Raw genomic sequence first — 27,896 nt, 5'->3', positions numbered from 1 at the left:
GGGGTGTTGGGACAAGACCATCGCCATGGTCTGGGCTATGAGTGTGGCAGCTGGGGAGAAGGGCTGGGGGACAGGTTTAGGTTCAGATCTTGGCTTTCATGTCCTTGACATGTGACTTTGGGCCGAGAGCTTAGCCTTTCTGAGCCTCAGTTTTCCATTCTGGAAAACGGAATGTCAGTATGTGGCATTTTTTGGGTAACTGGAGTCAAAAGCCGGCTCAGCAAGGGCACAACGTGTTCCCACCCGAGAAGGTGGAAGAAGGGGCTTCCTGGGTAGGAAGCTGCCACATCCCAGAGGTGGGCCCCTGCGGCAGCCCGACCCGGGCACCGGCTGACAGCCCCAGCAGGCGAGGCGGCTGCGGCTGGAAATCCCCCACCCACTTCTTTGTGAATGGAAAAGGAAACCAAAATGCTCAAGAAGAGATCTCTGCGCTCTGAGCGGCTGGCCCTCAGTGGTGATGGGGGGGGGAGGGGGAGCTTCCTACCCCCAAGGCAGGAGGGGCCGCCTCAGCTTCCTTTTTGGGGCCCCACACCCCTCTTTCCTATCTCCCCTCTGCGCTGGGGAGCAGGCCACTGTTTTCCTCGGGCCATGGACTCTGCAGACCTCTCGGCCTCTGGAACCAGTAGGTGACAGTGTCCATGGGGAACGATTGAAGCAGCACCCGCCATCTGGCCTCTGGAGCCTCCCTCACGTGGGGCTGACGCGGGGGGTCCTCCCACGACCTGCCTGACCTGAGTCCCGACGCTGGCCGAGGCGGGGGTGCTGCAAGTCCAGCGGCAGCGGAGAAACCCGTCTCCAGGGAACCGCGCGGCACCGAGGGGCCCTGCTTGGTCTCGTCTGAAATCTTCGTGTAATCTAGGAAACTCTAATGTACCGAGAGCCTCCACGTTTGAGCTCCTCATGGTTTTGGTTTTGCGTTTTCTGTCGATAAAGCTCATGGCAGAAACTACAGGGCAGTGACTGAAAACCACCTCCGAGCCCCCTGCCCAGAGAGAACCAGCATTTCCATTTTGGTCAAGTCTTTGTGACCTTTCTTCTTGCATTTCCTCTCTAACTTTTCCCCCACATTGCAGTTCCTTCAGCATTCGCTCATTCTTCGTTCTGCACTTCTGTCTGGAGCCCCTTCTGTGTGCCAGGCGCGTGGGAAATACGGGCAGACACCTTAGGACAAAACCCCCAGCCCTGGGGAGACGCACATTCCTCATTCTGCTTTGTGACCTGCTTTTTTTCACTTAACAGGGCTTGGACATTTTTCTGAAATATCTTCTAAGAATGTCTTTTTTTTTTTTTTTGAAGATTTTATTTATTTGACAGAAAGAGACACAGCGAGAGAGGGAACACAAGCAGGGGGAGTGGGAGAGGGAGAAGCAGGCTTCCCGCGGAGCAGGGAGCCCGACGCGGGGCTCGATCCCAGGACCCTGGGACCATGACCTGAGCCGAAGGCAGACGCTTAAAGACTGAGCCACCCAGGCGCCCCAGAATGTCTTTTTTATACTGGCTACACAATATTTCATTTACACAGAGAGGCCATGATGTATTTAATATTATCCAGACTCCTAATTCTGCCATTTCTCACTTTCCTGCTCGAATAGATAGCTGCGTGACAAACATCTCGTACATAAATCTTGGTGCCCATCTCTCATTTCCTTAGGCTAATTTCCTAGAAAGGGAAGTGCTGAGTTGAAGGCTTTATGAGTGCTTCTACAGCCCTCTTGCTCTCTGAGCTTTATTTTTTTCTTTTTTAAAAGATTTTTCATTTATTTATTTGAGAGAGAGTGAGGGAGAGAGCGCAAGCAGGGGGAGGGGCAGAGGGAGAAGCAGGCTTCCCGCAGAGCAGGGAGCCCTTGGACACGGGGCTCCATCCCAGGACCCTGGGATCATGACCTGAGCCAGAGGGAGACCCTTAACTGACTGAGCCCCCCAGGCACCCGCTGAGCTTTATTGAGATAGTTTACAAGTATGTAAAATGAACTTACTTAAAGCGTACAGCAGCGGCTTTTGCTATATTTACAGAATTGTGCAATGATCACTGTGATCTGATTTTAGAACACTTTCATCATCTCAGAAAGAGACCTTGCACCCATTAGCAGCCACTCCCCCCTCTCCCCTCCCTCAACCCTGGGCAGCCACGGGTTTGCCTTCAGTCTCTATGCATTTGCCTATTCGGTTCTTTTTACAGAAGTAGCATCAGAGAATTTGCCAGTCTTTTAGGACCGGCACCTTGCACTTGGCATCATGTCTTCAAGGTTCATCCGTGTCATGGCAGGTTTCAGTGCCTCACTCGTCATATTCCATCGTGTGGACAGACGTCGCTCCCACTTCCCGGCATGCGGCCCAGCTATCGTGCGTACAGGGCTGCTGTGAACACTCGTGTGTGACTTTCTGTGTGGACATCCGTGTTTTCCTTTCTCTTGGGTGTATATCTAAGAGTGGAGCCGCGGGGTTATATGGTAATTCTCAGTTTAACATTTTATTGCCAGACTGTTTTCTGTGGCCGCTGCACCGTTTTATGTTCCCACCGGCAGCATGTGAGGGCTCCAACTTCTCCACATCCTCGCCAACTCTTGTCATCTATCTTTTTGATTGTAATCATCCTAGTGGGTGTGAAGAGCTATCTCATATGGTTTTGATTTGCATTTCCCTGATGGCTAATGATGCTGAGCATTTTTCTCATGTGCTTAACTAGCCATTTCTAATGCTTCTGGTAGATCCTTTACAAATAGCCTTCCAGAAAGGTTATACCCACTTATTTTCTCATCACCAGAGGTGCCAGCACTGGCTATTATTTTAAAAACCTCTGCCAACTTCTAGATGGAGTGGTTATCTTGCCCTTTCTGATCGCAGTGGAACTGACCATTTCTCTCTTTAAAAACCATTGAGTATTTATAATTCACATGACGTAACATTTCACCACGGGAAAATGCAGTTCATTGGCTTTTAGTATATTCACTGTGTGCGCAACCATCACTACTAATTCCAGAACATTTCCATCACCCCAGGAAGAAACCCTGTACCTATTAGCAGTCAGTCCCAATTCCTGTCCCCACCTGCCTCCCCAGTCCCTGGCAACCACTAGTCTACTTTCTGTCCCTATGGATTTGGGCCATTTCTCTTCCATTTTTTGGTCCTATACATTTTTGTGACTTACAGGCCATTTATAGCACTGTCTGCCTTTTTTCTTGTTGATTTGCAAGAGCTCTTTACATGGATATTAGCTCTCTCTCACATGTTGCTAATATTGTCCTAGTTCGTTATTTGACTTTTCAATTTCTATCATGAGGTTCTTCATCTCTGGAGGTTTTTAAGTCTGGGCAATAAAATACAGTGATCTTGGGCGCCTGGGTGCCTCAGTCGTTAGGTGTCTGCCTTCGGCTCGGGTCGTGATCCCAGGGTCCTGGGATCGAGTCCCACATCGGGCTCCCTGCTCGGCGGGAAGCCTGCTTCTCCCTCTCCCACTCCCCCTGCTTGTGTTCCTGCTCTCGCTATCTCTCTCTCTGTCAAATAAATAAATAAAAATCTTTAAAAAAAAAAATACAGTGATCTTTTCCCTTACGGTTTTGTTCTTTGCTTTTTCTGCTTCAGGCCCCTCCCACCCTGGATCAGATAATCACTTAGGTTCTATTCCAGTTTTGTCTTGGTTTTATTTTTCACTTCTAATTATTTAATCCATCCGGTTTTTATTCTCTATGGCTGGTGTGATTTCCTGTTGTTTTTTGATGTCCGTGAGATGCTGTGTGTGAAGACGCATCACACGGTGAGCGCTCACTGAACGCGGGCTTGGGGTAAGAACAGCCGGTAGGCCCGGCTGAGCTCCGAAGGGTGGGACACCCCGGCACCCCGTGGTGGCTGAGCTGTGGCCAGGGTCTTGCTCTTGCCCTGTCTCCGTCCTTCCTGGCGCCCCTGCAGCCCCCCGCGCCCCAGAGACTGTCGCTTCCACCTCTTCTGAATCAGCATTCTTCGAAGGCAGGCGGTGGGTCCCGGTGGTGATGAGCCCCCTCTCGGCCGCCGGCAGAGGCTGTTAGTTCTCAACCACAGCACTTTCCACCCTCGGCTGGAGCGGTGGCCGCAGCTGAAGCCCACGCTGCTGGGACGAGGCGCTGCCCCGGCCGCTCTGGCTTCACAGCAGGGCCCCCGGTGGGCACTTCATCCAAGCCCCTGGGGCCTGGGGACACTCACGGTGGTCACCTGCAGACTCTGGTGGCCCATCAGTGTTCGGGGGGGGGCGGGGGTGTCCAAGTCCACATAGCGCACCCTCCCGTGTGGCGGGAAGGCCCAGGCGGGCAGTGCCCGCTTTGACGCTTGGGCACACTTGGACACGCGGTGTGGCCTCTGAGCCACGGCTTCCCCTTCTGTCTTGACCACGTAGGCTGGGGCAAGGGTGGGGGATGCATGGGCCTTGGGGCTCTGCGGCCACGTGGGGGCAGGGACGATTCCGGGGGGTGGGGGGACTCCGGGAGCAGGATGTGGTCGCTCAAGGTGTGGGCTGGCCGCGGCTGGCTTGCAGCGGGCGCCGGGGCAGGCGGGGGTGGGGGGTGGTTCTGGCTGCGTCCTGACCCCGCTTGCTCGGGACCATCTCTGGGCTTGCTGGGTGCCTGCCGAGCACTCCCAGACTAAGAGGCCACTTCCGTCCGCAAGAATGTTCCCGGCCAGCCAGGCGGACATAGGTTAAATGATTGAAGGTGGTTTGCTGAACTGCCTGTGACGTCCGCTGACTCTTCGCAGCGGCTCAGCTCCAGGGTCCAGACAGTTGTTGCTCCTAATCTGCCAGCGCGAGAGCCAAAGGTTTCGGCTGGGAACGGGTGCGCTGCGGGGAGGGCGCAGCTTGAGTACAGGGCTGCAGGGCAGAAAGCCTGGGAGGCGTTAGCATGCGGCCGGGCCAGTAAGGGTGGGGGGCACTGGCTCCCTCCATTCCTGGCCCTGTAAGGCTCTGTCCTGGGTGGTGCCAGGTGGGGTGACTTGTCACCCTGTGGGGGGGGCCAGATCAGCTGGTAAGGGTGCCGGCAGACTGGCTCCTTGGTTCATCTGTTCAGTCATGCCCACGAGTGGGTGTGAGGTGTGTGGCACTTCCAGGAGTGGTCCCTCCTAAGCCATGGCCCCCCCCCCGTGGGCGGGCCTTGGAGTGGAAGTTCACGCCTGTCCTCACAGACGGTTCAGCCACACTCGGCCACTCTGCGCGAACCAGGGCACCCGCATCTCAGGAGGGGCTCGAGTGAGTGTCGGGGAGATCCCAGGCTGGTTCTGTTTGTTGGGGGTCTGTCTCTCTTTGTATGGGGGGTCTCTGTCTCTGGGTGTTTGTCAGGGGGAGGTTGCTCTAGCATCTGAAAGGAGCTTTGTGTCCCTGTTGCTGTGATTCTGTGTGTAGGGAGAGGGGGCTTTGTGACTATGTCACTGTGAGTCTGACGTGTGGGGGGACCCTTATGGGCATGAAGGGGAGCTCACTGCAGGTGGGGCTTTAGATAGGCCCCCAGGCCCTGTCTCAGCATCTCTGGCTAATCGCCTACACTATAGGGCCTCCTTGGGGCCTCTGATGGTCCAAGAGTGGAGAAGGGGAGAGCAGATGATAGGGACTCTGTCTCTAAGCAGGACTGTTTTATCTGGGGGGTCTCCCTTTCTGGGGCTCCGGGGGGCTCTTGCTTGCCAGGGAAGGGGGGAAGCTGACTTGATCCATGTGGCTTTTCCAGAAGCATCTCTCATCCCTTTCCTGTTCCCCTGAGAGGGGACATAAGGCAAAGGGGCCAGACCAAGGGGGAGATCCAGCTCATAGTGAACTGGGTGAGTCTGGGGGACTCCAGTGTACTCGGGCAACAGGCAGGTCTGCTTTCAGAAGCCCCAGGGGGTGGGTTCCATTATCATCCCATTTTACAGAGAAGGAAACAAAAGCACAGGAAAGTGAAGTGATTTATCCCGGGTCACGCCAGAGAGAAGTGGCAGAAGCAGGCATTTGAAGGGCCTGTGGAGCAGGGGTTGGGGCCCAAGGAAGGAAGTGACCTGTGGTCTATAGTTCCAACATTTGTTCAGTCCCTGGAACAGACTCACTGCCTTCAGTTTGCCCCCAAAGGAGCCAGGGAACAAGACGGGGGGGGGAGGTAACTCACCACACCCCACATCTGCCTCTGCTCCCCCACATCTGAGGGCTGGGGCCCCCGGCACCCACCCCAAGCATGTCCTCTGGGCCGGACCCGCTGCTGGGCACCCCTCGGAACAAGGTTTGGTGCCCTGTCCCCACCCCCAGAGGAACTCCCAGTCGGACGGTGGGGGCAGCTGCCTCATCAGGAAATTATGGCCAGGCCTGATAAGACCCATGCCGAGGGAGAGGCACAGGAATTGCACTAACCACCTCCGAGTGACCAGAGCAGGCTCCCTGGAGGAGGGGAGGCTTCCCCTGCTGAGGCCACAGTCGGGATCGGGCACCGCATCCCGCACACACAGGCCTGGCAGGGGGTTAAAGTGCTGAGGTGGAGGGTCAGGAGTCTTGCTTTCAGCCAGTCCTCTCCCCCAGCCAGCTGGAACCCTGGGGGGCCCGGCTCACATCCCCGACTGCCTGTCCTCCATTCCTCCCCCGACCCCAAAGTGCCTCCTCCAGAGCCCTCACTTGCGTGGGGGTCCGCAGTGGGGGCCACGCCCTGTGCCCCACCGGTCCCCAGCACGCAGGGATGCCCGGCACGCAGAAAGCTCATCGGAATACCATCTGCCAGGACCGTGCTGCGTGAACAAACCAAGTCCCCACGGAGCCTGTTTCACAGGTTGACAAAAGCAGGGAAAGAAGTAAAGGGGTTTATGTGATGGTGACTGTGAATTTAGACACTACCCAAATCTGCGAAGAGCTAGATTTGTGAAGCCGTGGGGGGCTGCCTTCCAGAGGGAACGGCAGGTGCGGAGGCCCGAGGTGGGAGTGTGCTTGGTACGCTTAAGGAAGGGCGGAGGCCAGGGCTGCACTTAGACTGGGAGTAGATGAGGCCCGGGAGGTAATTAGGACTAGGTGCTGTAGGGTCCTGCAAGGACCATGGTGAGGACTTGGGTTCCTCTTGGCAGCGAGATGAGGCCCACAGACAGAATGCTGAGCAGAGGACAGGTGGGGAGTAGCCCAGGAAGGACTGGTAGATGGCAGCTCTGTTTCAATGCTGCCCACCTCTTGGGAGCTCAGGAGGTCACCCTGTTTTCTGGGCCCTCACTCTGTAGTGGGGCTTCCCTGGGAGCACCCCCTCTGCCCCCAGCAGCTGCCTGGCTCCAGATTCCATGCCCCCAGCATCCACCATTCTGCCTCTGTGGGATGGACTGCACCCAGTGCCTGTGGGGCGGGGGGTGGGGCGGGTGGGGCTCGGGTTAAAATACAGACCTCAGGCTCACTTGCAGAGGGTCCAGGCTGGACTTGTGATCAGCACCCCTGGGAGGTTTTCTTAGCCTTGGCACCGCCTCTGGGTGGCTGGAGGGGCATGGAAGGCCCCCACCACTGTTCCTCATGGCAGACAGATGGCCCAGAGCAGGGTGGTGAGGGTCTTCCCACCAGAGTATCACCATACTTAATACTAAGGGTTGTCCCTTACACTGGGACAATGACCTTCCTGCTTCCTTGGTCCTGGCACCTCTTCGGTATGATGCTCTTTTCCGTGAAATTGGAAAACATTTTTAAACGGTGGTGGCTTATGAAGTCAACAGTCCAGAAGCCACTGATGGACGGCCCAGGCCGCAGTGCCGGACAGGTGCTCCTGAAGGGGCGTCTGTCAGCGTTTCTAGCCCCAGCCCACTCCCCTGCCATCTCCTGGACTTGGCTGTACCTTCTGGCCTCTGAGCCGTGGCTCTTGCTGTGCTCTTAAGCCTCCAGCGCCTTTCCTTCTCTCTTTTTCCACTTTGGGGTGTTCAGCAAACACTTAGAGCCACTTACTCTGTGCCCTGCTGAAGGCAAAGGTGGAAAGAGAGAAGGGAGGACTTCCGGAGCTCACGGTGTAAAGTGGGGGGACAGCTGTGCGGGCTGACTGCAGTGGGAGGGGGGGCGGGGGGGACAAGGAAGAAAGCTTCTGCAGAGAGGGGCCTTTTGCTTCTGAGCAGATTGGCTCTTCCTAAGGCTTGCATTCATCCTCCAGGACCTTTCCATACCCACCGGAAGCACCTCTGCACACACCCTATCACCAGATCCTCACGGGAGGGTAGTGGCATTGTTAGGTCTTATCAAAGTGAAGACAAGCCGGACAGGTGTTACCTGTCTGTCCATAGAAGACGAGGCCGAGTTACGACTGAAGGCCGGGACTGCCAAGCCCCGGAATGGGAAGGTTGCAGTGTGGCAGTTACGCAGGCCCCAGAGAGGTTTCCAAGTAGGACACTGGGTGGCTGCAGTCACAGGAACAGGTTTCTCTGCTCCGGCACTTCTCAGAGCCTTCTGTGGACGGTGTGTAGGGTTCCCCACGCACAAGAGGCTGCCCGCTCTTGGGAGAGTTCCTCTTTGCACTGGCCACCAGGTAGCTCAGAGAGAGGTATGCAGCAAATAGAACTCTGCTCTGTGTTCTAGCACTTGTCTCCCTCCCGCTCAGAGATCCCTATAATTTTTTTATGGAGGTGTGTGGGGGGAAACAAGTCAGGGTATTTTCTTTTTCTTGTACGTAGGCTGGCATTTTGATACCCATCAGTAAGACTTGATTGAGCATTTTCCACAGTGATGCTTCATCCTTCATTCATTCATTCATCCCAGCAGCACCCATTCCAGGCTCTGGGTGGGAATGGGGCGGGGTGGGGGGGGGGAACTCAATCATCTAGGACTAGGATCTGGAATTTGCTCTGAGTCTTTTAAGTTTTCAAGCCCTCATCCAAGACCACCTCCCATCCTCCCTCTATTCCTGGGAGGTCAGCAAGATTTACTGTCCCCATGTCACCAAAGAGGAAACTGAGGCTGTGGTTAGTGCCGTGCCCAAGATTCCAGAGGTATTAAGTGGTGGAGCTAGGACTCATCCAACCACCTCGAGCCACTGAGATGCTGCCTAGAGGGCACGGGTGTGGGGGCAGAAGCATGTGGCTTGGACCTAGACCTCCCAACTGTACACCGTCTCCTACTTCCTGTCCCACTGCTGTTCTTTGTAGGAGAGGAGTGAGGGCCCAAAGCCCTGGGAGAGACAAGACTGCCAGGGGGGCTGCTGGGGTCTGGAGCATTCCAGATGGTGAGATGCCGCTCCTCGAGGCTTTCACTGGATGAGGGCTTCTCCAGTGGCCAGGTGGGATGCCGTGGATGGAGTAAGGCCATTGTGAGGGCCTGCCCTGCCCACACCACTGGGCCCTCTGTGCCAGGCCCTTCGCTACTTGGGTGTGAATTAAGTGCTGGTCTGGCCCAACTAGCAGGTATGCCGCTGTCGAGGTATTTAGCATAAGCTCCCTGGAGCTTCTGAAGTGTACATCAGGTGCCCTTTCCACATCTCTGCCTTAGAACAAGCCCAAACTGACCCCCACAGCCTCAGGACCACACGGGGACTTCCAGCGCCCTACTGTAACCCCCTCGCTGGGTACAGGAGTCCCATCAGCCTCCTCAGGTGCTCATGTGCTTTCCCACCTCAGCGCCTTTGCAAGGGCCATCCTGGTGCCTGGGAAGCTCAGCTATGCTCTCCTCATAGCTGAGGTGAGCCCACATTGTTTCTGTGGCTCTTCACAGCTTCCCCCACCTGCCTGTCTGGGTCCTTCCTGTCTCCTTCCTGTCGGGCATCTGTCTCCCTCGTTACAATGGAAACTGTACGTGAGTCCGGGACTGTGTATCTTGTTTCCGCTGGGGCATTGGCACCTGGAGTTCCGGGAGGGCTTGGCTAGTCCCTCTGCTGGGGTCTTGAAGGAACGAATGGTGATAGGCCCCATTCAAGGTGCTTGTGAGGACATGGTGAAGTGGGATATAGCCTGTTACCTTGGGAGACTCTGGAAGGGCCATCCCTGCCCTCAGCCCATGCTTGTGGCCCTGCTCTAACTTAGCACATGGGGAACAGCAGCAGGTCATGGGACAATTTCTAGGTGACAACATGAGGAAAAACAAGACTGAGAGAGAGAGGTCTGGTTCCAGTTGTCAGACTCAATCCCCCTAGGCAGATTTGAAGCCCAAAGCCCCACCAGTGGGGGCAAGGGGACCCGTGGGTCAGTGGGGGTCGGGGAGGCCCAGGTAAACCCATAGGTTGAGGCAGAGATGTCCATGCCACCCTCTAAAAGAGATGACAAACCTAGAGCCAGAATGGTACAGTCTGGTACACATGGAACTTTCTGCCCAGTTTTAATGTCCACTGAAAAGACTAATTGTTCTCTTAGGGCTTACCCTGCTCTCTGGCTCCTTTATGTTCTCGATCTTTTAAAACAAACTCAGAAGCACCTGAGTGGTTCATTGTGTCATCTGCATAGTCACGTTGAAATACATTTGTAAAAAAAGATTTTTATTTATTAGTGAGTGAGCACGAGCAGAGCAGGGAGGAGGAGAGGGAGAAGCAGACTCCCTGCTGAGCAGGGAGCCCAATTCAGGGCTGGATCCCAGGACCTGGGGATCGTGATCGTGACCTGAGCCGAAGGCAGAAGATGCTTAACTGACTGAGCCACCCAGGTGCCCCTGAAATACAACTTAATATAAACTACATTCTGTTGTTTTTCCCTTACTTTCATTAGGGCACATATATAGGTAGGTTAGACGACATGTGGATTTCACTGCAGGATGGGCTGAAAGAAGACACGTGTGTGTCCAGTCCCTGGGCCATTTGGAGGGGAAGCTGTTGTACTGTAACCACAGTGGACCCCAGGCTTTACCCAACTTGGCTGGCCTCACCGCAGCCTAGAAATTTAACAACAGCTGTTTGTCAGGCCGCTTTTTTTTTTTCCCCACTTGCAGTAGTTCACCCTGTCACCATAGCACCCATGCAAGGAGAGAGCGACTATTAAATATCTCTGCTTTATAGATGACAGCGCTGACGGAGGACTGAGCCACTTGGCCAGGGTTATAGAGGAAGTGGCAGAGACAAGACTGAACACTAACATCTAGAGGGATAAGAGAAGTATAGAGCCTAAAGTCAGGTATAGAAATGCAAGCCCTACTTGGGGGGGGGGGGGGGAAGACAGTGTCAGAGCTGATCTGCATCTTTGCCTTTGACCTTCCTAGCAGCTAGGGCAAAGAAGAAATAGGTTATTCCCCCTGGAGTCACAGCGGCCATAGGAAGGCAGCTAGCTTTGTGGATGCTGGGCGCCGAAACTTGCTTCCCAGGAGGGGATATAGTGAGTGACATGCTATTTGCTTACACCACATTATCTGGAGTGCTTTGGCCATTTCAGTCACTCAGGTGTGACTCTCAGGTAGGTCCAGAGAACAGGTGGGATAGAGAGCATGCTAGAGAGGGGAACCTGGAGTTCCCTAATGTTCCTGTAGCTGCTGATCCAGCCCCAGAGTTTGGGCTCAGCTCTCCATCCCAGTTCTGTCCCACTACATTGCTCAACCAGGAAGGCATGCATTGGTCCTTCCACATGTGACCAGTGCTCTCGAGTCCTGCTCTGGACCATCCAGCTAGGGCTGTGGCCACAGGCAGGGTTTATCCTGCCGCATGTGCTCACTCGCCCCTCCAGTCTGGGCAGAGCCTCTGGCCTCTCTCCACCATCAGCACAGTAGTTGGTCACACCAGCTCTGGGGTTCAGATCCCGGCTGTGCCCCTAGCTGGGCAGCAACAGGGGGAGACAACTGGGCTGGCTGGGGCAGCTGCCTGAGAGGAGTCAGCTAGAACCTGTGTCCGCTTAGCCAGGGGGGCAGACGGGAGGCGGCACCCGTGCAAGCCGGGGCGGCCGAGGGGGGAGAGGGGAAGCCTCTTCACCACCGCCTGCTGGGCCAGCAGTCCCTGAGCTGCTGGGGAGAGCGCAGGCAGGGAGGCCCCGCAGTCAGAGTGAAGCCGGTGGCTCTGCTCGTTCGTCTCAGCATTCACCCTGGGGCCAGGGCCCAGAGCGGAAAGGGAGGAAAGGGAGACTCGTTCTGTTCCCTCTTGGCCTGGCCTACTTCCTCCCAGTGATCCTGAGGGCCCAGAGCCAGTGGGGAGACTTGCGGGCCAGGCAGCGCCAACTGCAAAAGCAGAAGGAAGGAAACGGCCCACGTACCTTACCCATTTTGCAGAAGGGCAACGGGCTCTGAGAGCTGAGCCATGCGCACTCCAGCACGCCCAGGGCCCATGTCATTCAGTACTGCGCCCCACATCTCACGGGCTCCCAGGCTAAGAAGGTGGGATATGGGGGACACATAAGACAAACCTGAAAGATAAAACCCCCTGGCTGGTGGTCACTTAGAGCTGGAACGGACTGGCCACCTCTCTGAGCTTGCTCCCTCCTTTACCGCGTTAGTGAGACGAGGCAGTCCGCCACGGCAAACGTCAGGGGTTCCTGGAGTTGTTATTCCCTCCGGACTGCTGGGGGCAGGGGGAAGCCTGGACTGGGAAGAGCCCCCAGTTTGGCCGACCCTCTCCTGCCAGGCTGCCCCTTCCCTCCCTGTTCACCAGCCCTCCTGCAGGTAGGGAGTAGCTGAAGGCAGGTGGCCTGGCCCTAGGGTCACCATCCTTCTATCAGACACACCTGGTGCCTGCGTGTCCCTAGCAGTTACACACGTGGCTTTGGGGATGGGCTCTTGTACCACTTCTTGAAAAGGTAGCTTCTGCCCAAGATGTGGAGGTCAGATTCCCCCAAAGCCGCAGCGCCAGGAACTAGCCTTTGGGCCTGCCTTGTTTCCATCCCTCTGCCCCTGCCCTATGTTGGCTTGGTCGGGCTGGTCCTTGGGAAGAGAGAGGTACTAGAGAGATGGGGCCCAGTCGAGCCTCCCTTTTCATTCCCCCATCATCTCTGGCTCCTGCTGTTCTTACCTGCTTCTGGCCCCTGCTGGAAGCAGCCCTTGATTATCTCATGACCCCGGGAGAAACAATCTTATCACCCTTATCACAAGAGGAAGAGGAAGAGATGGGGGTGGGCAGTAGAAGGGAGACCTCCTTTCTGAGAAACTGCTGCCCTCGAGCTGCTGGCTCCTATGTTATAGGGTGCCCCAGAGCTTCCTGCTCTTCGGGAACAGGCATCTGCAAGGTCAGCCCCTGCTTTAGCCAGGTTTAGTCAGGACCCAGGAGAGGAGCCCTTGCTGGCAAAGGGGCAGGGGACCACTTCCCATGCACTCTGAACCTCGTGTATGTTGGATGTCACAGGAGACTCCTGGGTCCAAGGTTTTGTGTAGGTTTCCAGCTGGTTCTGACTGGGGCCAGCCCTACCAGGGCTTGTCCCTTTAGGGATGTTGGCAGAAGCCCCAAGAGCCTGTGGCTAAGCTACTCTGCCAACCTCCACCCTGCAGCCAAATCCACCCCTCCTTACCCTCAGACTTGAAGACAGGCAGATTAGTTAGGTGTGGCAGTTTGAGGTTCTAGGCTGTATACTGTGGTCAGAGGGAAAAACCTCATCTACCCTCCCTCAGGCAAAGGACTTCACCTCCAAAATTTGAGTTTCATCTCTTTGAGATGTGGTGAGAGTATCTGTTTCCTACAGCTGATGTTAGGTCAGGAGAGGCCTGCGCTAATGAGGAACTGATGGGGGGTGGGGTAGAAACTAAAGGTAGGACAAAGGCCTGGGCCCCCTGGCACAGTCAGCGCCACAGAGGGAAACGTGACTTGGGTTGGATACCCTCAAGTCCTCTCCAGGCTTCTTTTGATGAGGGGGTCAGCAGCTGTGTGACCTGGCTGGGTTGGGCGGCGGGGGGGGGGGGCCTCTCTGCTCCACCAGTGGAAGGAGAAACAGATGTCAGCAGGCAAAAACCTGTCAGAGACAGGTTCAGGTAAAGAGGGGTTGGCCCTCAGCTAACATAGGTTTTGGAGGATCTCAGTGTGTAGGGTGTGGGAATGGTGCTTAGAGGCTACAGGAGAAGGGCCCTCGGCAAGGCTCCAGCAAGCCAGAATGCCAGACCTTGTTCCAGGCTTGGGGAGCCTGCTTGGCAGCACCATGAGCACTCACTCACCCAGCTAAGCCCTTGGGGAGACTGCAGAAAAAGAGAGGCCTGGGTGGGTGAAGGGCCATGAGGGACAAGCCGCAAGTGCCCCCCCCCTTGGTCTCCTAGAGTTCAAAGCCCAAGCTACAAGCAGCCTGCTCCAATATCCAGGAGGTCCGGCGATGCACACGCCTCGAGATGCCAGACAACCTCTACACCTTTGTCCTGAAGGTGAGTGACAGCTTCTCCCCCCCGGGGGTCACACCCACACAGCGAAGGCACGCACATAGCCACTCCCTCCCTCCCTGCCAGGTGAAGGACCGGACGGACATCATCTTCGAGGTGGGGGACGAGCAGCAGCTGAACTCCTGGATGGCTGAGCTCCGGGAGTGCACAGGCCAAGGGTGAGGCCCCAGACCATAGGGCCCCACTCCTGGCCCAGCTTTTCCTACTCCCCTGCTCTATCCAGATCCTAACCTCAGCCTCTTCAGCAGGTTGGAGAGCACAGACCCAGAGACACATATTCCCTCAGCCCTAGAGCCTGGCACATCCAACTCTCCGAGGGGAAGCACAGATTCCCTGAACCAAGGTGAGTGGGTCCAGGGCTCTGTCCTCTGTGTAAGGCAGAACCAGCTTCAGCCCAGGACGTAAGGTACCCACAGGGGGGTCACCACCACTGATCTTGTCTACCAGGTGCTTCTCCTGGGGGGTTGCTGGACCCCGCCTGTCAGAAAACAGATCACTTCCTGTCCTGCTACCCCTGGTTCCATGGCCCCATCTCCCGGGTGAAGGCAGCCCAGCTGGTTCAGCTGCAGGGTCCTGACGCTCACGGAGTGTTCCTGGTACGGCAGAGTGAGACACGGCGTGGAGAGTATGTGCTCACATTCAACTTCCAAGGCATAGCCAAGGTACAGGGCATGGTAGGTGGGGCTGGACCCCGCCCCCACAACCCCAAGTTCAAGGCCCTCAGTGGCCAGTGGCTGAGCCTCCTCTCCTCCTGTAGCACCTACGCCTGTCGCTGACCGAGCGGGGCCAGTGCCGAGTGCAGCATCTCCACTTCCCCTCCGTCGTGGACATGCTACGCCACTTCCAGCGCTCCCCCATCCCGCTCGAGTGCGGTGCTGCCTGTGACGTCCGCTTGTCCAGCTACGTGGTAGTGGTCTCCCAGCCACCAGGTGTGACCCTTGGTAAAGGGGGTGGGTGGCACAGGGAACCAGGCAGAGGGTAAAAGCCTGCTGCAAACCCAGGGGCACAGAGATCTGTTTTTGTGTTCTTCCAACATCCGCCCCCCTGTCACGTTAAGACTGACCATGTCGGTCTCTCTCTCGGTCACTTGTCCCCCAGGTTCCTCCAACACTGTCCTGTTCCCCTTCTCCCTCGCTCACTGGGATTCGGAGCTGGGCCTTCCCCACCTTAGCTCTTCTGGCTGTCCGCGGGGGCTTGGCCCAGAGGGTCTCCCCGGCCGATCCTCTCCCCCAGAGCAGATATTCCACCTGGTGCCTTCGCCCGAGGAACTGGCCAACAGCCTGCGGCACCTGGAGCCTGAACCTGCCAGTCGAGCCCGGGACTCAGACTACGAAATGGACTCCTCCTCCCGGAGCCATCTACGGGCCATAGACAATCAGTACACACCTCTCTGACGGGCAGTGAGGAATCCCAGGCCTCACACATGCCCCCGAGGAACACAAGCAAGCAGAGATGTGAACTTGTGAATGTAACTTTCTTTCCTTCCTTCCAGAGAGAGATTTCTAACTGCTCATTCCAGTTTGGATGTGACCCTTCTAATAGGCCTGTTAAAGGGCCTCCTGTATGTTTCATCAGTCCATCGATTGGCTTTCTCCTTATTGTTTACAGATGTAGTTCTTGTTCGCAGACGCCACTAATTCTCGCCCCGAGTCCCCAGGACCGGTCCCCATCCCTCTTACAGGACATGGTGGGGTGAGGGCCAGAGCTGGTGGCGGAACCTGGGTTCTCTTTCTCACTGACACTGTCACAGCTGATGGCAGACTTTCGGGGGGGGGGGTCGTCAGGAAGCCCAAAACACTAACAAGCCCTGGATTCTCACATGGTTTGCCAGTCCACGCGGCAGGTCTGCCGGCACCCACGCCGGAGATGAACACACCACCCCTGCTTTGCCTCACAGCTTTAGGACAAAGCTCAAAGTTAAAAATTGTTTTAAACATTTTACCTCAGATTAATTTTTCAAAGGATTCAGGTTTTGAAACTCAATTATTGCTTATTTCATTGCACTCTTTAATAGCTATGCAAACCCTACTTGACTAGTTCCGGGTCTGAGCCAGCATGCCTGGCTTCCATGTTTTTTTCATCCTCAGGACAGTCACCTGCTGAGTAGCCACTGTCCTTCCTAAATGTAGAGAAGTGAAGTATGTCACCCTTTCAGGGAAATTCAGGCAATTACTGAAATAGGAGGGTGGCAAGGAATAGTTCTACCCTGGTGCCTTATGAATAAAAAACTGGATTCTGGTTTATAGCCGCTTTCTGGTGAGAGTTAAACTAGTTTAAAGGGTGAGGGAGGGACAAGCAAAAAAGGGAGGAAGGGCTCCTGGGCCCTTTCTTCTGGTAAATCCTTCACCAACAGGGCTGGCTCAGAGCACCCCCCCCCCCCCCGCAGGGGCATCTAATGGCTTATAAACTATCCCACAAGGTTTTAGGCTCATTCTTGAGCCAAGATAGGAGCTAGGAATCTGGTGCCACAGCTAATGAGAAACTCTAACAGCCCACAATCAATCAGTGTTCTGTTCCAGCTGCTTACTACTTCACTTGGTGAGGAATATGAGCGCACGTACACACGGGCACACATCGTCTCCACCGGCCAGGGATCCTGCAGTCAAATCTCCATCTGTACTTGCCTTTCACCAGTAATACAATTCACAGGGGAGCTGGCTCCTCCCAGAACTTTCCTGCAGAGGCTCCAAAACAAGGGGGGCAGTGACAGAGTGGAGCCAGCTGCTCCTGGGTGCCAGCAGAGCCTTTCAGTAGAGCCACCAGGCTCACCAAAGTGGCTTCTAGGAAACTGGGAGTTTAGCACAGTTTATCATTTATAGATACATCAATCAGGCTAACTTTAAACCCTGGCCTAAAACTAACTACTGCCTGCCTTATCTGGGGTGAGGGTTTGGTTTGCACCCTCCAGCCATTCTCTGTATTCCCAGAGGTCAGACTTTTGCTTCTAGAATTTTCTGGGGTTTTTTTTTGGGGGGGGGGAAGGTGGAGGGGGCAAGCAGTCACCTCTTCACCACTTTAAAAACCAATGCTCCTGGGTGTTTTCATAGATTGTAAAGCAGATCCGATCCAGATTTGTGGTCTTTTTCTAAGGACACTTCTTTCCTTCATTTTTCTACACATCAATCAGGTTTCTCTACGTAATGAATGCTAAGTGAAGTGTGAACCAGAGAAGTAAGCACTGTTCTGGATTTCTCTTAGAGAAAGCTCATCACGCACGGTCACAGCATACCCCACACCACCCTCCTGACCCCAGTGTGACCGCTGCTGACAGCAAGAAGCCAAGCCAACAGCCTCCACTGAGAGGCCAGGCTCTGAGTGCCAAATGGATAGTAAGCACTGTGATCCCTCCAGTTATCTCTAGTGACAGACAACAAGGATAGCTTGACTGCTCCCAGCACCATCACTTCCTTCTGTCTTGAATGAACTTTTACAAACTAACAGTCACCAGCACCAAAGAATTAAGTCAACTAACCTGCCTTGAATTTTAGACCAGCAATCCATATGGCTTTATCTGGTATAAATCTTCTGCCTTTGATCATTTCTGGACCGTGTAGGAAAAAGGAATAGCAATCATTAAAATCTTAGGCCAGAGAACACTATTTTTACATAACAGTTTCTTAACCTAAAATCAAGGCCTTGAACTCTTCCCTAAGTGTTGCCTGAGATTCCTTCATGCTTTTAATTCAGGGCTGTGTCTCCTATCGCAAATGTCATGTGAGCTCTAACATCTCCCACAGGCTTGAGGAACTTGATAGTATATTATCCACTGCCTCTTAACAAGGACACATCTGACACCCAGTGTTTGGCTGGAATAAGCAGCACACTGTAATGACAACAGTGTAAATGGATCCATTCTATATCATTATAGGCAGAAGGTATTTGGCAAATTTTTATGTATTATGTACTGTACAAGTAACTTATTCTTGAATAATGCAAATTTTGCTATAATGTACAAATTGCTACACATGAATTAAAAAAAAAGTTTTCAGAATCTTGACTTGTTGCTGCAATATTTAAAGGCTCTATCATTACAGGACTATGGTCTCTGCAAAATCCTTGCTCTGCTCAATTACTTGCTTTTCCCTCTGTCCCCCCACAAAGGGGGAACATGAGCAATGCTGAGTCTACGGCAATAAGCTACTTTGTACATCACTGCATTGTTTTAGCTTTTCAGCCCTCTGGATTTATCAGTTTCTTTTTAAAAGGTGTCTCCTGCCCCCTACTGGTAAAACAGGTGTGTGAATCAGGACAACTTCTGACTAACAACACTCATCTGGGTTCAGGAGATATTAAAAAGGAAGCTTACAGAACCAGCGTCAGGCTGAGGATGTGGGATCTCAGTGCTGCCCAGCTCTGGCCAGCCTTCCTCCTTCTGGAGCGGACCTTTATCCACCAAAGAGAATGGCTCAGTCTTGTCTTTTTCTAGAGATACCTTGAACCAGAACTAAAGGTGAAGAAGAAAAGTCATTTGACAACTAACTTTCCAGGATGTTTAAGAAAGCACACTCAGCCCTCCTGCCTTGATACGAAGTATCCTATAACAGAAATATCTTAAGCTTATACAAACACAGACTAACTTGATATCAGTTTTTAAAACTTTTTTTATTTTTTAATTTTTTTTAAGTTTTTATTTTATATTATCTACAAAGTAAAAGTTTTTCCCTTAACTTAAAAGTTGAACCACTGTAGACAGTGATCACTCCATCAAACTTGATTTATAAATAATAACCCGTCATTTTGACGGTAAGAATTTACTGAACCTTTGTCAAGTTTAGTAAAAGGGCGTTCCAAGTCTTGATTTTTTTTTTTTTTTTTTTTTTTTTTTTAGCAGTAATAGCAGCAAGAATCACTCTTGTTACTTCTTTTGCTAGCTGATGTGTTCATGACTTTCGAGGGTCATTAAAAAATAAATAACTTCCAGTTTCAGCAAGCAGAGCTGGGGTACTTGCGGGGCTCTGAAACAGCATATGGAATTATGGAACAGCCCACAAGTTCCTAAATGCCTCTACTCGGTCCAAATATCTTCCACTGCAAGTGAACTGTTAGCATTCCTATTGGATGTTACAAGAAATCAACATATATTTTTAAAAAACAAAATAAATGAAATTCTAGTTTTCTGTGCTTCCAGTTGGTAGAAGCAGTAGAAGGGAGGAGGGAATTTGGCCTTTCGGTTCCTCCAGGGCAGCCTTACAACTGCTGTTGGTGGTGGGCTTGTACTGTAAGAAAGAAAAGTGGATATTTAAACAGAAAACTGGCAACACCGCACATTAGCCTAGTGTCTCTGCAGCACATGACTGTAAACTACCCTTGTGCTAGCTGAACAGACTCAAAATTTAATTCACTCTTCCCCCTCCCATCTGCACCAAAAGGGGGAGGGGTAGGTGGGTGGGTAGAAACAAACCAGTCAGATGTAAAACCACTTCGGATAAAACTCCCAGAAGACTTGTTGCTCATGGGGTAGGAAAAAAGGCCTTAACATACCCCCTCCCCAGATACCAGCCAAGCACCAGTACTGCTTTCAGAGTAACAGGTCAGACTGTGAACTACCGCCATGGCAGCCATCAAGTGTGAGAGCACAATCGCAGGGACTTCTCTTCCTGTCAGGGCAGAGGCTGGAGCTAAGGCTACACTCAAAACCAATCCACGCACAGCACACTTTCTCATCAGTAGTCTTCTCCAGAGCTACAGTCAAACTCTGCCATGGTGGTAACCACCCCCGTCAGACTGGGGGCGGGGGAGGGGGGGGCGCGGGGCGGGGACTAAGGAAGGAAAACGCTGCCCTGTCCAGCCTACTGTAACAAGGAAGGCCAACTGAGTCCTAAGCATGCATCAGCCACACAGAATGCTGCTGCTTCTCATCAAGTCAAATCCTGTATACCATCAGAACACACACAGACTCGGCTCCTGGAAGCCTCAGCCCTGACACTGAACTGATCATCACAGTCCCTACTGTGCACACTCTGACGGGTCTTGCTAGTTCTCAAATGCGGGGCTTGAAGCGCTGGCCCTGCCTGCCATTCGACCTGTGCGAGCAGAATGCTTTGGGGTGCCCGGCGGCCCCTGCACACACACGCCTCACCTGAAGGGTGCGTCATATAGGGGAAATGCGCTGTTGTCGAGACTGGAATGGGCTGTAGTGCACTTTGAGCGAGGGCGGCCTGGGGACCGCCGGGTGGCTGTGTCGTCATTAGCATCATTGGCGCATGGGCAGTTGGATGAGAAGGAACCATTCCTGACTGTACATGAGCCTGAAACAGAGAGCTCTTTTACGCATACAGGCAACATCTCCAGCTTAAACAACATGTCAACTGTGTTCCTTTCACTGGGCTGGGGCAGGAAAGGCCAACAGGGGGGCCCTCAGGGCCCTTACTTTTCTCTGGGGACACTCCCTAGTGGATCATCAATTGACCTACAGACATGTTTCACCCTTTAGCAGGTCCTGCAAGGCTGAGGGAGCAGGCGCCCAGCAAGCCTGGGTAAAAATAAGGGGTGCAACATCCTAGCCTTCAACATTTCTGATTGCTGGATTCTAGGTTTGTCGGGCAGGATCGTCACAAAGCTCAGATATCTGATCCGAAGGCAGCTTTCTCAACTTAATAGGAGGTGAGATGCAATGATGCTTCAGAATCTGGCTTCTTTCTGCGTGGGGCCTGAAGTAGTTTTAAAGATAAACTCCCTTTTAATCACGAAAGCAGGTGATGACAATAATCTATGGATTCCTTAGCCCTCTCGTTCTTTGCCCCTCCCCTCTGTTTCTTGTCTGCTCACCAGCACATCTCTGTGAAGAATGAGTCGGGGCAGCGAGAGAAGAGACAGTCGGGCCCCTTTACTCTAAGAGATACGCTGACTGAGCAGGAGGAGTGGGCTGCAGTAAATAGCTCCAATGAAATGGGGAGGAGTAATGTGCAATTATCTGGGCCAGCCCCGTGCCCCTAAACCAAGTGATAGTGAGTGCAACCTGGTCTCACTGTCAAGTTGGAAAAGGTTTAGCCAGCCCAAATCGCTGGATCCCAGCTCAGGGGGATATGGCAGGGTCAGGAGGAGACCCCCTTTCCTGCCTCCCATACTGTGCACTGTTCTAGACCACAATAAGCCTTGAATGAAATGCTGTTTTTACTCTCTTACGTATTCAAATGGGCCCATAGCATATCTGGACTTCCCTAGAAGTGTTAACCTTTTTCTCTTTCAACACAAAAACACAAAAGTGAGGTTTTAGGAACCCTGACTTACATGTAAATTCACATATCTACTTAGCCACCAACCTCTGCTAACCACCTACAGGACCCCCGCTCTCATGAAGCTCCTGATTCAGCCAAACCATGCTGGCCCACACCTGACCAAACCGGCTCCCCTCCCCACTATCAAAAGCAAATCATCCAAGTGCAGTGCGCCACACGACAGAACCCTCACTTGTGCAGAGGAGGACACCCAAACTTCCCAGAGCTGTGGAACTCTAGTTACAAGGTTGCCTTCTGAGAGAGAGCTCCAACTGAGTTGCATCTCCAGCCCCCAGCATGCCAGAGCCTCAGTGGCGCACTATTCAACATAAAATGGAGTTCAGTGAGCAGTCTAGCTTACACCTGCCTAAGAGAGTTCTGTTATGAAAGCAGCAAAAAGAGCCATCAAATACAGCCAATTCACCCTTAACAGCTCCAGGGAGGGCCTCAAGGACAGTGTTAGAGCCCAACTTCAGTGCAGCTCCTTGTTAAGATAATCTAACTTGGCCCTGGACTGCACTGGACTTTGTCAGCAGCTGACGCAGCCAGCAACCACTAAGATGTCAACCACACCTTTCAACCATGAGAGGCTTACGCTGGAGGTGAGCTCCAAAGAGCCTCCCAGGCTGCTCTTTAAGAAAAATGGGAACACCTGAGTGCTTCCAGCTTCTAGTTACACTGCACCAATGTACAAGGCCAAGCCCTTTCAAGAAGTACAACATATGGTCAAAGCGGGTGTACCGATAGACAAGGAAATCAAGTGGAGAGATTTCTCTGGAACTCGTGTGACTAACATTCAAGCTGACAGGCTCAGGGCAGTCACCTCAGAGAGCGGAGAATTTGTGAAGCCCAACCTCCCTGCCAGATTTGTGTGTGTGGATGTGTGTATGAGAGAGGGATTGGGGGGAGGCGGGGAGTAGGAGGGAGAGAGACAGAGAGAGGAGGAGGAAGGGAGGAAGAGAGGAAGAGAAAGAATATATATACTATGTATACACATATAGCAGTGAAGCTATATAAACATAGCGAAGCAGACACAGGAAGGAAAGGATCGGGTTGCATTCCAAAATCAGAGGTATTTTTAAGGTCTCAGATGGGAAACATTAAAGGACTGACCAATCAGCAACTTTACTGACCCCATTACAAAACCACACCAACATTCATTTAGGGCCAGATCACATGTATTTGAGTGGGAAAAGGGAGACAGGCAAATGGCATCACACACAGGGTTTCCTAGCTTGCAGAGCATCTGCTCTTTGCTGCTTATCTGATAACTTTCATATTCTACTCGGTCTTCACAGAAAGTTGGCTAAAGCTGGTTTACCTGAGGTACGTGGGCCATGTGGGGAGGATTGGTGTATGCCGGCTGAACATGAGAAGGATGGATTGTAAAGACGGTCTGTTGTGCTGCTGGGAAACTATTCTGTGGAGACTGCGTATTGGAGGCAGGGGTCATGGCAGGTGGGGTTGGTGCGAGCCCCGCGTGGTAAATGGCTGACTGCTGCTGTGGACTGGCCAAATGGAGAGCCTGGGCGGCCTGGTGCTGATGGTGCTGCAAAGAGACAAGAAAGAAGTGAGAAAACCATTTCCTGAATGAAAAGCAGTTGAGGTGACACACAAAGCTGAACTCCACATATGAAAGCAGGCTCCCCTGGGCCCATCTAAGAGGAAGGGCAGTGGCAAGTACCAGAGAATGTACAGGGTAGTAAGGGCAGGGCTGGGGGCAAGTGGTGGTTGCAAGCCCTCAACCAAGCAGAGGTAGAACAGCAGCGCTGCTCCAGGGAACTGAAAGATGTCAAAGAGATGCTTAACTGCCCTGTGAACAAACATGACTGCAGCAGCTAATAGGAAAAAAAACTGTTGTACAATTGTTAGAAATGAAGTAAAAAAAAAAAAAGTCCCAAGCCAATTCCCTATATAATGTTAAATTAGATTTTTCAATCAATGATTTCTAGAACTTACTCAGTCACCTCATTCTCAACATGTATCTTAATAAGACTTAAAAACAGTAACAGGGGCGCCTGGGTGGCTCAGTGGTTAAGCGTCTGCCTTCGGGTCAGGTCATGATCCCAGGGGCCTGGGGTCGAGCCCCGCGTCTGGCTCGCTGCTCAGCTTCCCTGCTTCTGCCTCTCCCACTCCCCCTGCTTGTGTTCCCTCTCTTGCTGTGTCTCTCCTCTGTCAAATAAATAAAATCTTTAAAAAACAAAACAATACACAAAACCTAGTAACAACCAAAACCAAATCCCAGGGGCACAGTGGGCAGTTAGCTATACGCTGCCTCCACAAGGCAGGGGTGTGAGGTGTTTTGATAACGTGGTACCCAGCACAATACTCAGCACTGAAGAAAATGCTCAGTAAACGGAATGAGGATGCAATTCTACAAGACCTGAGCTTCTCCTTACCTGAACAGGACTGGGTGCAGGATGACTTCCACCATGTTGGCTCTGCTGCTGGCCAGTGGGGGTAGCTGAAGGCTGAGGATGTGGAGTATGTGGGTGCAGGGTAGCATTCGGGTGCGCATACTGCTGAGCAAGGGAGCCAGTGGAAACTGAAGTGAAAGAAAAAGGTGTGTGTACAACCGACATGTAGCACGGTCTCAATTGCTCCTCTATGCCTCATCAGCTGAGCTTTCGTGATACTCAGTGCCTAACTCATACTTTTACCAATCTGTGTTTGACTCCATTTTTAAACCATCCATTTTCTTGAAAATCTTAAGTGTGAAGTTATCGCTTACCAATCAGACTAGCATTTTATGTCTATAACACAGCTGTATACATTATATTAAAATCTAATTAAATTTACTCAAAGTAGTCACTAGATTTTCCTGAAAAAGCCACTTAATAGCATCAACAGAAACAATTCACTCTCTCTCTCACACACACACACACACACACACACTTTAGCTCAAGGCCATCATCTGGCTAACCTCACCATGCTACTGCCCTGGAGCAGGCACAGTGTCCCATGGGCACTGACTGCATTGGGGGGGACTGGGTGAAAGGGCTGGGTAAGGTATGTGGCAAGGTCAGGGCTCTGTCTTCATGGCCAAATGACCATAATCAATCTCAGCTGATCATAGAAGTCACTCTGCCACTCAGTTCATTCCCTGGACCCTCCCTACTCAAGGATCTCTCTCACCTTTGCTTTAAAAAATCTATTAAATGGAATTACCTAAACTATGTAGAAAAATGAACTCCCTTCCAAGCATCCCAGCCTTTAGAAAGATTTGTACTAGCTGGAGTAACTTCAAAGGAAATATGATGGGCCACTCTTAAGTAAAAATGTGTTCATTTGAAGATAAGAACCTAAAGCCAATTCTTTATGGATCTCTGCAAGAACCATACCTTGACAGGAGATTAGGTATAAATTCATTTGTTCATGTATTCCCAAAATAGCAATTTGAGAATCAAAATCACAGTAAGATGAGTTCACTGCTTCCAGTGACTACTGACAGCACACGGATACAAATCTAACCATGATGTGGCAACGAGCTAATAAACAGTTTTCTCAAGACCCATCCCTAGCAACACAGGACTTCCAGCCTTCTCTCAAATTCATCCTAAAATTCCAGAGAAGCTAAGTCCACACACAGAAACAATTCCAAAATAGCTCCTCATGTTCTTCCTATGACATGTGTGCAAAAACAGACATACAGGGGACTGACAGGAAGAAACAAGCACTGCTTTGAGATCAGGCCCTCTAACTCTGGCAGTCTAATAGGCAACAATGCCAAGAGTCACCAGCATAAGTGACACCCGGCATGTCCCACAGAAATGTTATGCAGAGGATTAGGCACAAGAAGCAATTCTGTAATGCTTGATGTTGTAGGGCCAAAGGCCACCAATATTCCAGCCTAACTGGTTATCTCCCCAACTGTATTTGTATATATGTATTTTTAAAAGTAGACTCTATGCCCAGCATGGGGCTTGAACTCACAACCCTGAGTTCAAGAGTTGCACAGTCTACCAACTGAGCTAGCCAGATACCCCATATACATATCTTTTAAAAGAGGCAAAAGCAAGGCAAAGAGCCAGTGCGAGGATTACCTGTGCATCCACTGCCAATGTCATAGCAGGTATTAATATTCATTAATACCCAGATTAAACAAAACACTTTTGTTTATACACTGAAAAAATTTCCCTAACTGTAAGAGTTAATACACATTGGAACATATTAACCAGGAAAGTTGTGGCATGATATTCTCTGGGTGTTTTTAGGAAGAGTCCATGCCTGTCTTCTGGGAGCTGGGAAGAATAATGTGCTAATTGCTTTCCTTGAACTCCATGGTCCCCTGAATCTATAAAAGTCAGTGTCTTTCTTCTAATTCATTCTTCACCATCATATTCATTAGGTTAACTTTCAGATCCCCCCCAAACTGTCTAGGCACTGACTTGGTCTAAAAGACTTGATGTAGGGCGCCTGGGTGGCTCAGTTGGTTAAGCGACTGCCTTCGGCTCAGGTCATGATCCTGGAGTCCCGGGATCGAGTCCCACATCGGGCTCCCTGCTCAGCAGGGAGTCTGCTTCTCCCTCTGACCCTCCTCCCTCTCATGCTCTCTGTCTCTCATTCTCTCTCTCGCAAATAAAATCTTAAAAAAAAAAAAAGACTTGATGTAAATTTTGAACCTGACTCTGCTCTTATAAAAATGTTACACTCATTCTTCAAATTTACTTTTAAATAACTATAATAGGGGCGCCTGGGTGGCTCAGTCATTAAGCGTCTGCCTTCGGCTCAGGTCATGATCACAGGGTCCTGGGATCGAACCCCACATCGGGCTCCCTGCTCAGCCAGGAGCCTGCTTCCCCTCTCCCACTCCCCCTGCTTGTGTTCCCTCTCTCGCTGTCTCTCTCTCTCTCTGTGTCAAATAAATAAGAATTTAAAGTAAATAAATAAATAACTATAATAGCCACATGCAGCTAGTGGCTGCTGATCACACAGCACAATTTACAGTACACTTTTATTATCACAGAAAGTTCTACTGGAGGATACTGTCTAGAGTCAATTCACGGGCCTTTTTTTTTTTTTTTTAAAAGACAATTCCACCCCCAACGTGGAGTTCCGACCCTGAGATCAAGAGCCCCATGCTCTGAGGACTAAGCCAGCCAGGCGTCCCTCATGCTCCTTATTTTCACAGTATTAGCGTTAAAATCCTCCCTACCCCCAAGCTTCTTAAGTGTTTCATTTCTAACAATACTAAATCTATCTAGGGGGAAGCAATTCCTGAATCCCAAATTCAATTTATGAGGTTTCACAAAGTACAGAATCTCGGAGATTCTATTTTTTAAACTTTATTTATTCAAGAAATGTTTGTACTTTTAATAACCTTCTACGCAAAGGTTTAAGGAAATAAAAACAATAAATAAATAAATTCTAGCTGGGTGCTATATTATTAATTTTCCGACATAAAAACATTACCTCACCCAAGGAGAATAATTACGCCCATGAAATCTCATAATGAAGTAATTCATCAATTAAAAAAGGTTAAAATCTTGAAATTTGGAAAAAAAGATGAAATTTTTTTAAGATGAAGTATGTTTTACTGTGCATTTTTTTTTTTTAAAGATTTTTTTTACTTATTTATTTGACAGAGAGAGAGATAGCGAGAGCAGGAACACAAGCAGGGGGAGTGGGAGAGGAAGAAGCAGGCTTCCTGCCGAGCAGGGAGCCCGATGTGGGACTCAATCCCAGGACCCTGGGATCATGACCTGAGCCGAAGGCAGACGCTTAACAACTGAGCCACCCAGGCACCCCTACTGTGCATTTTTAAAAGGCATCTCTGTGGATAGTAGTCTACCAACACTGAAAGGCTATAAAATATTCTAATTTATATCTCATTTGCATTCATAGCACAAATACTTCAAGTAACCCAAACTGTGTGCATCTACACAGGCTTTTGCTTTAAAAAAAAAAATACCCTATCCTTTCCGTACCTAAACAAGAGCAAACTACAATGCACTGCAAGAAAAATCAAGCACATGTAAATATGCATCATTAACTGCAAATAAAACTTTAAAAGGTTTAATCAGAAATAATTTCCTTTGTTTATCTTGTTGCTTAAAAGATACCTACTAAGCAAGTTCCTCATCCAGGAATTCTTCCCCCCACTCAAATACAAAAACTGGGTAGCTAATTGGGAAAAATGTGAAATTGACACTTTTTAATTCAATACTTACATAACCACAAAAATATAGTCGGGTTCCTTTAGTAAAATAAATGAGGAAAAAATCTACTAGAATTAGGGAAAGGGAGAAGGGGAGAGTGAAAGACAGTAAATGCTGGGCTTTACTGAGCTGAGTCTACCAATTAACTGCTTTTATTGTAATTATTATAATTATTTCATTAATTTAGCTAAAGATTCCAAAGGTTAAAAACAAATTCTCTTCAAAATTCTGATTTAGCTATTCATCAATTAAACTTCTATTTATAAAAATTAAGTTGCCTTCATGAAACCCAGATGAATTCAGGCTAATCAAAGAAGTATTGCTTTTTTGGGTTTTACCTGGTCC

The 27,896-nt window shown here is 51.2% G+C and overlaps 2 protein-coding genes across 14 annotated transcripts in view; one reads left to right on the top strand and one right to left on the bottom strand.

Moving 5' to 3' along the window:
* The window catches only part of SH2B3 (SH2B adaptor protein 3), a 37,442-nt gene extending 19,466 nt beyond the window's left edge, over window positions 1-17,976 (top strand). The window contains exons 3-8 of one of the 5 annotated variants that reach the window (XM_081802245.1): window positions 14,060-14,161; window positions 14,243-14,334; window positions 14,422-14,519; window positions 14,624-14,850; window positions 14,934-15,105; window positions 17,304-17,976. In XM_081802245.1, the coding sequence (XP_081658371.1) occupies window positions 14,060-14,161; window positions 14,243-14,334; window positions 14,422-14,519; window positions 14,624-14,850; window positions 14,934-15,105; window positions 17,304-17,317 (705 nt within the window). In that variant the 3' untranslated portion in view covers window positions 17,318-17,976. Of the gene's footprint in view, window positions 1-14,059; window positions 14,162-14,242; window positions 14,335-14,421; window positions 14,520-14,623; window positions 14,851-14,933; window positions 15,106-15,274 lie in introns of all 5 variants that reach the window. The other 4 variants (XM_081802240.1, XM_081802241.1, XM_081802242.1 and 1 more) reach the window with 4 other exon arrangements.
* A 783-nt stretch (window positions 17,977-18,759) lies between these two features.
* The window catches only part of ATXN2 (ataxin 2), a 117,407-nt gene continuing 108,270 nt past the window's right edge, over window positions 18,760-27,896 (bottom strand). For 7 of the 9 annotated variants that reach the window (XM_031030645.2, XM_031030647.2, XM_031030646.2 and 4 more), the window contains 4 exons: window positions 23,793-23,938; window positions 22,715-22,942; window positions 20,256-20,424; window positions 18,760-19,392 (listed from right to left, as the gene is read on the bottom strand). In XM_031030645.2, the coding sequence (XP_030886505.2) occupies window positions 19,364-19,392; window positions 20,256-20,424; window positions 22,715-22,942; window positions 23,793-23,938 (572 nt within the window). In that variant the 3' untranslated portion in view covers window positions 18,760-19,363. Of the gene's footprint in view, window positions 19,393-20,255; window positions 20,425-21,637; window positions 21,713-22,714; window positions 22,943-23,792; window positions 23,939-27,896 lie in introns of all 9 variants that reach the window. The other 2 variants (XM_031030652.2, XM_031030649.2) reach the window with 2 other exon arrangements.

Source organism: Leptonychotes weddellii, chromosome 13 (genome assembly GCF_054177405.1).
Source record: "Leptonychotes weddellii isolate Sample4059 chromosome 13, ASM5417740v2, whole genome shotgun sequence".
NCBI classification, from domain to species: Eukaryota; Metazoa; Chordata; class Mammalia; order Carnivora; family Phocidae; genus Leptonychotes; species Leptonychotes weddellii.
This window is presented reverse-complemented; position numbering and strand designations above follow the sequence as displayed.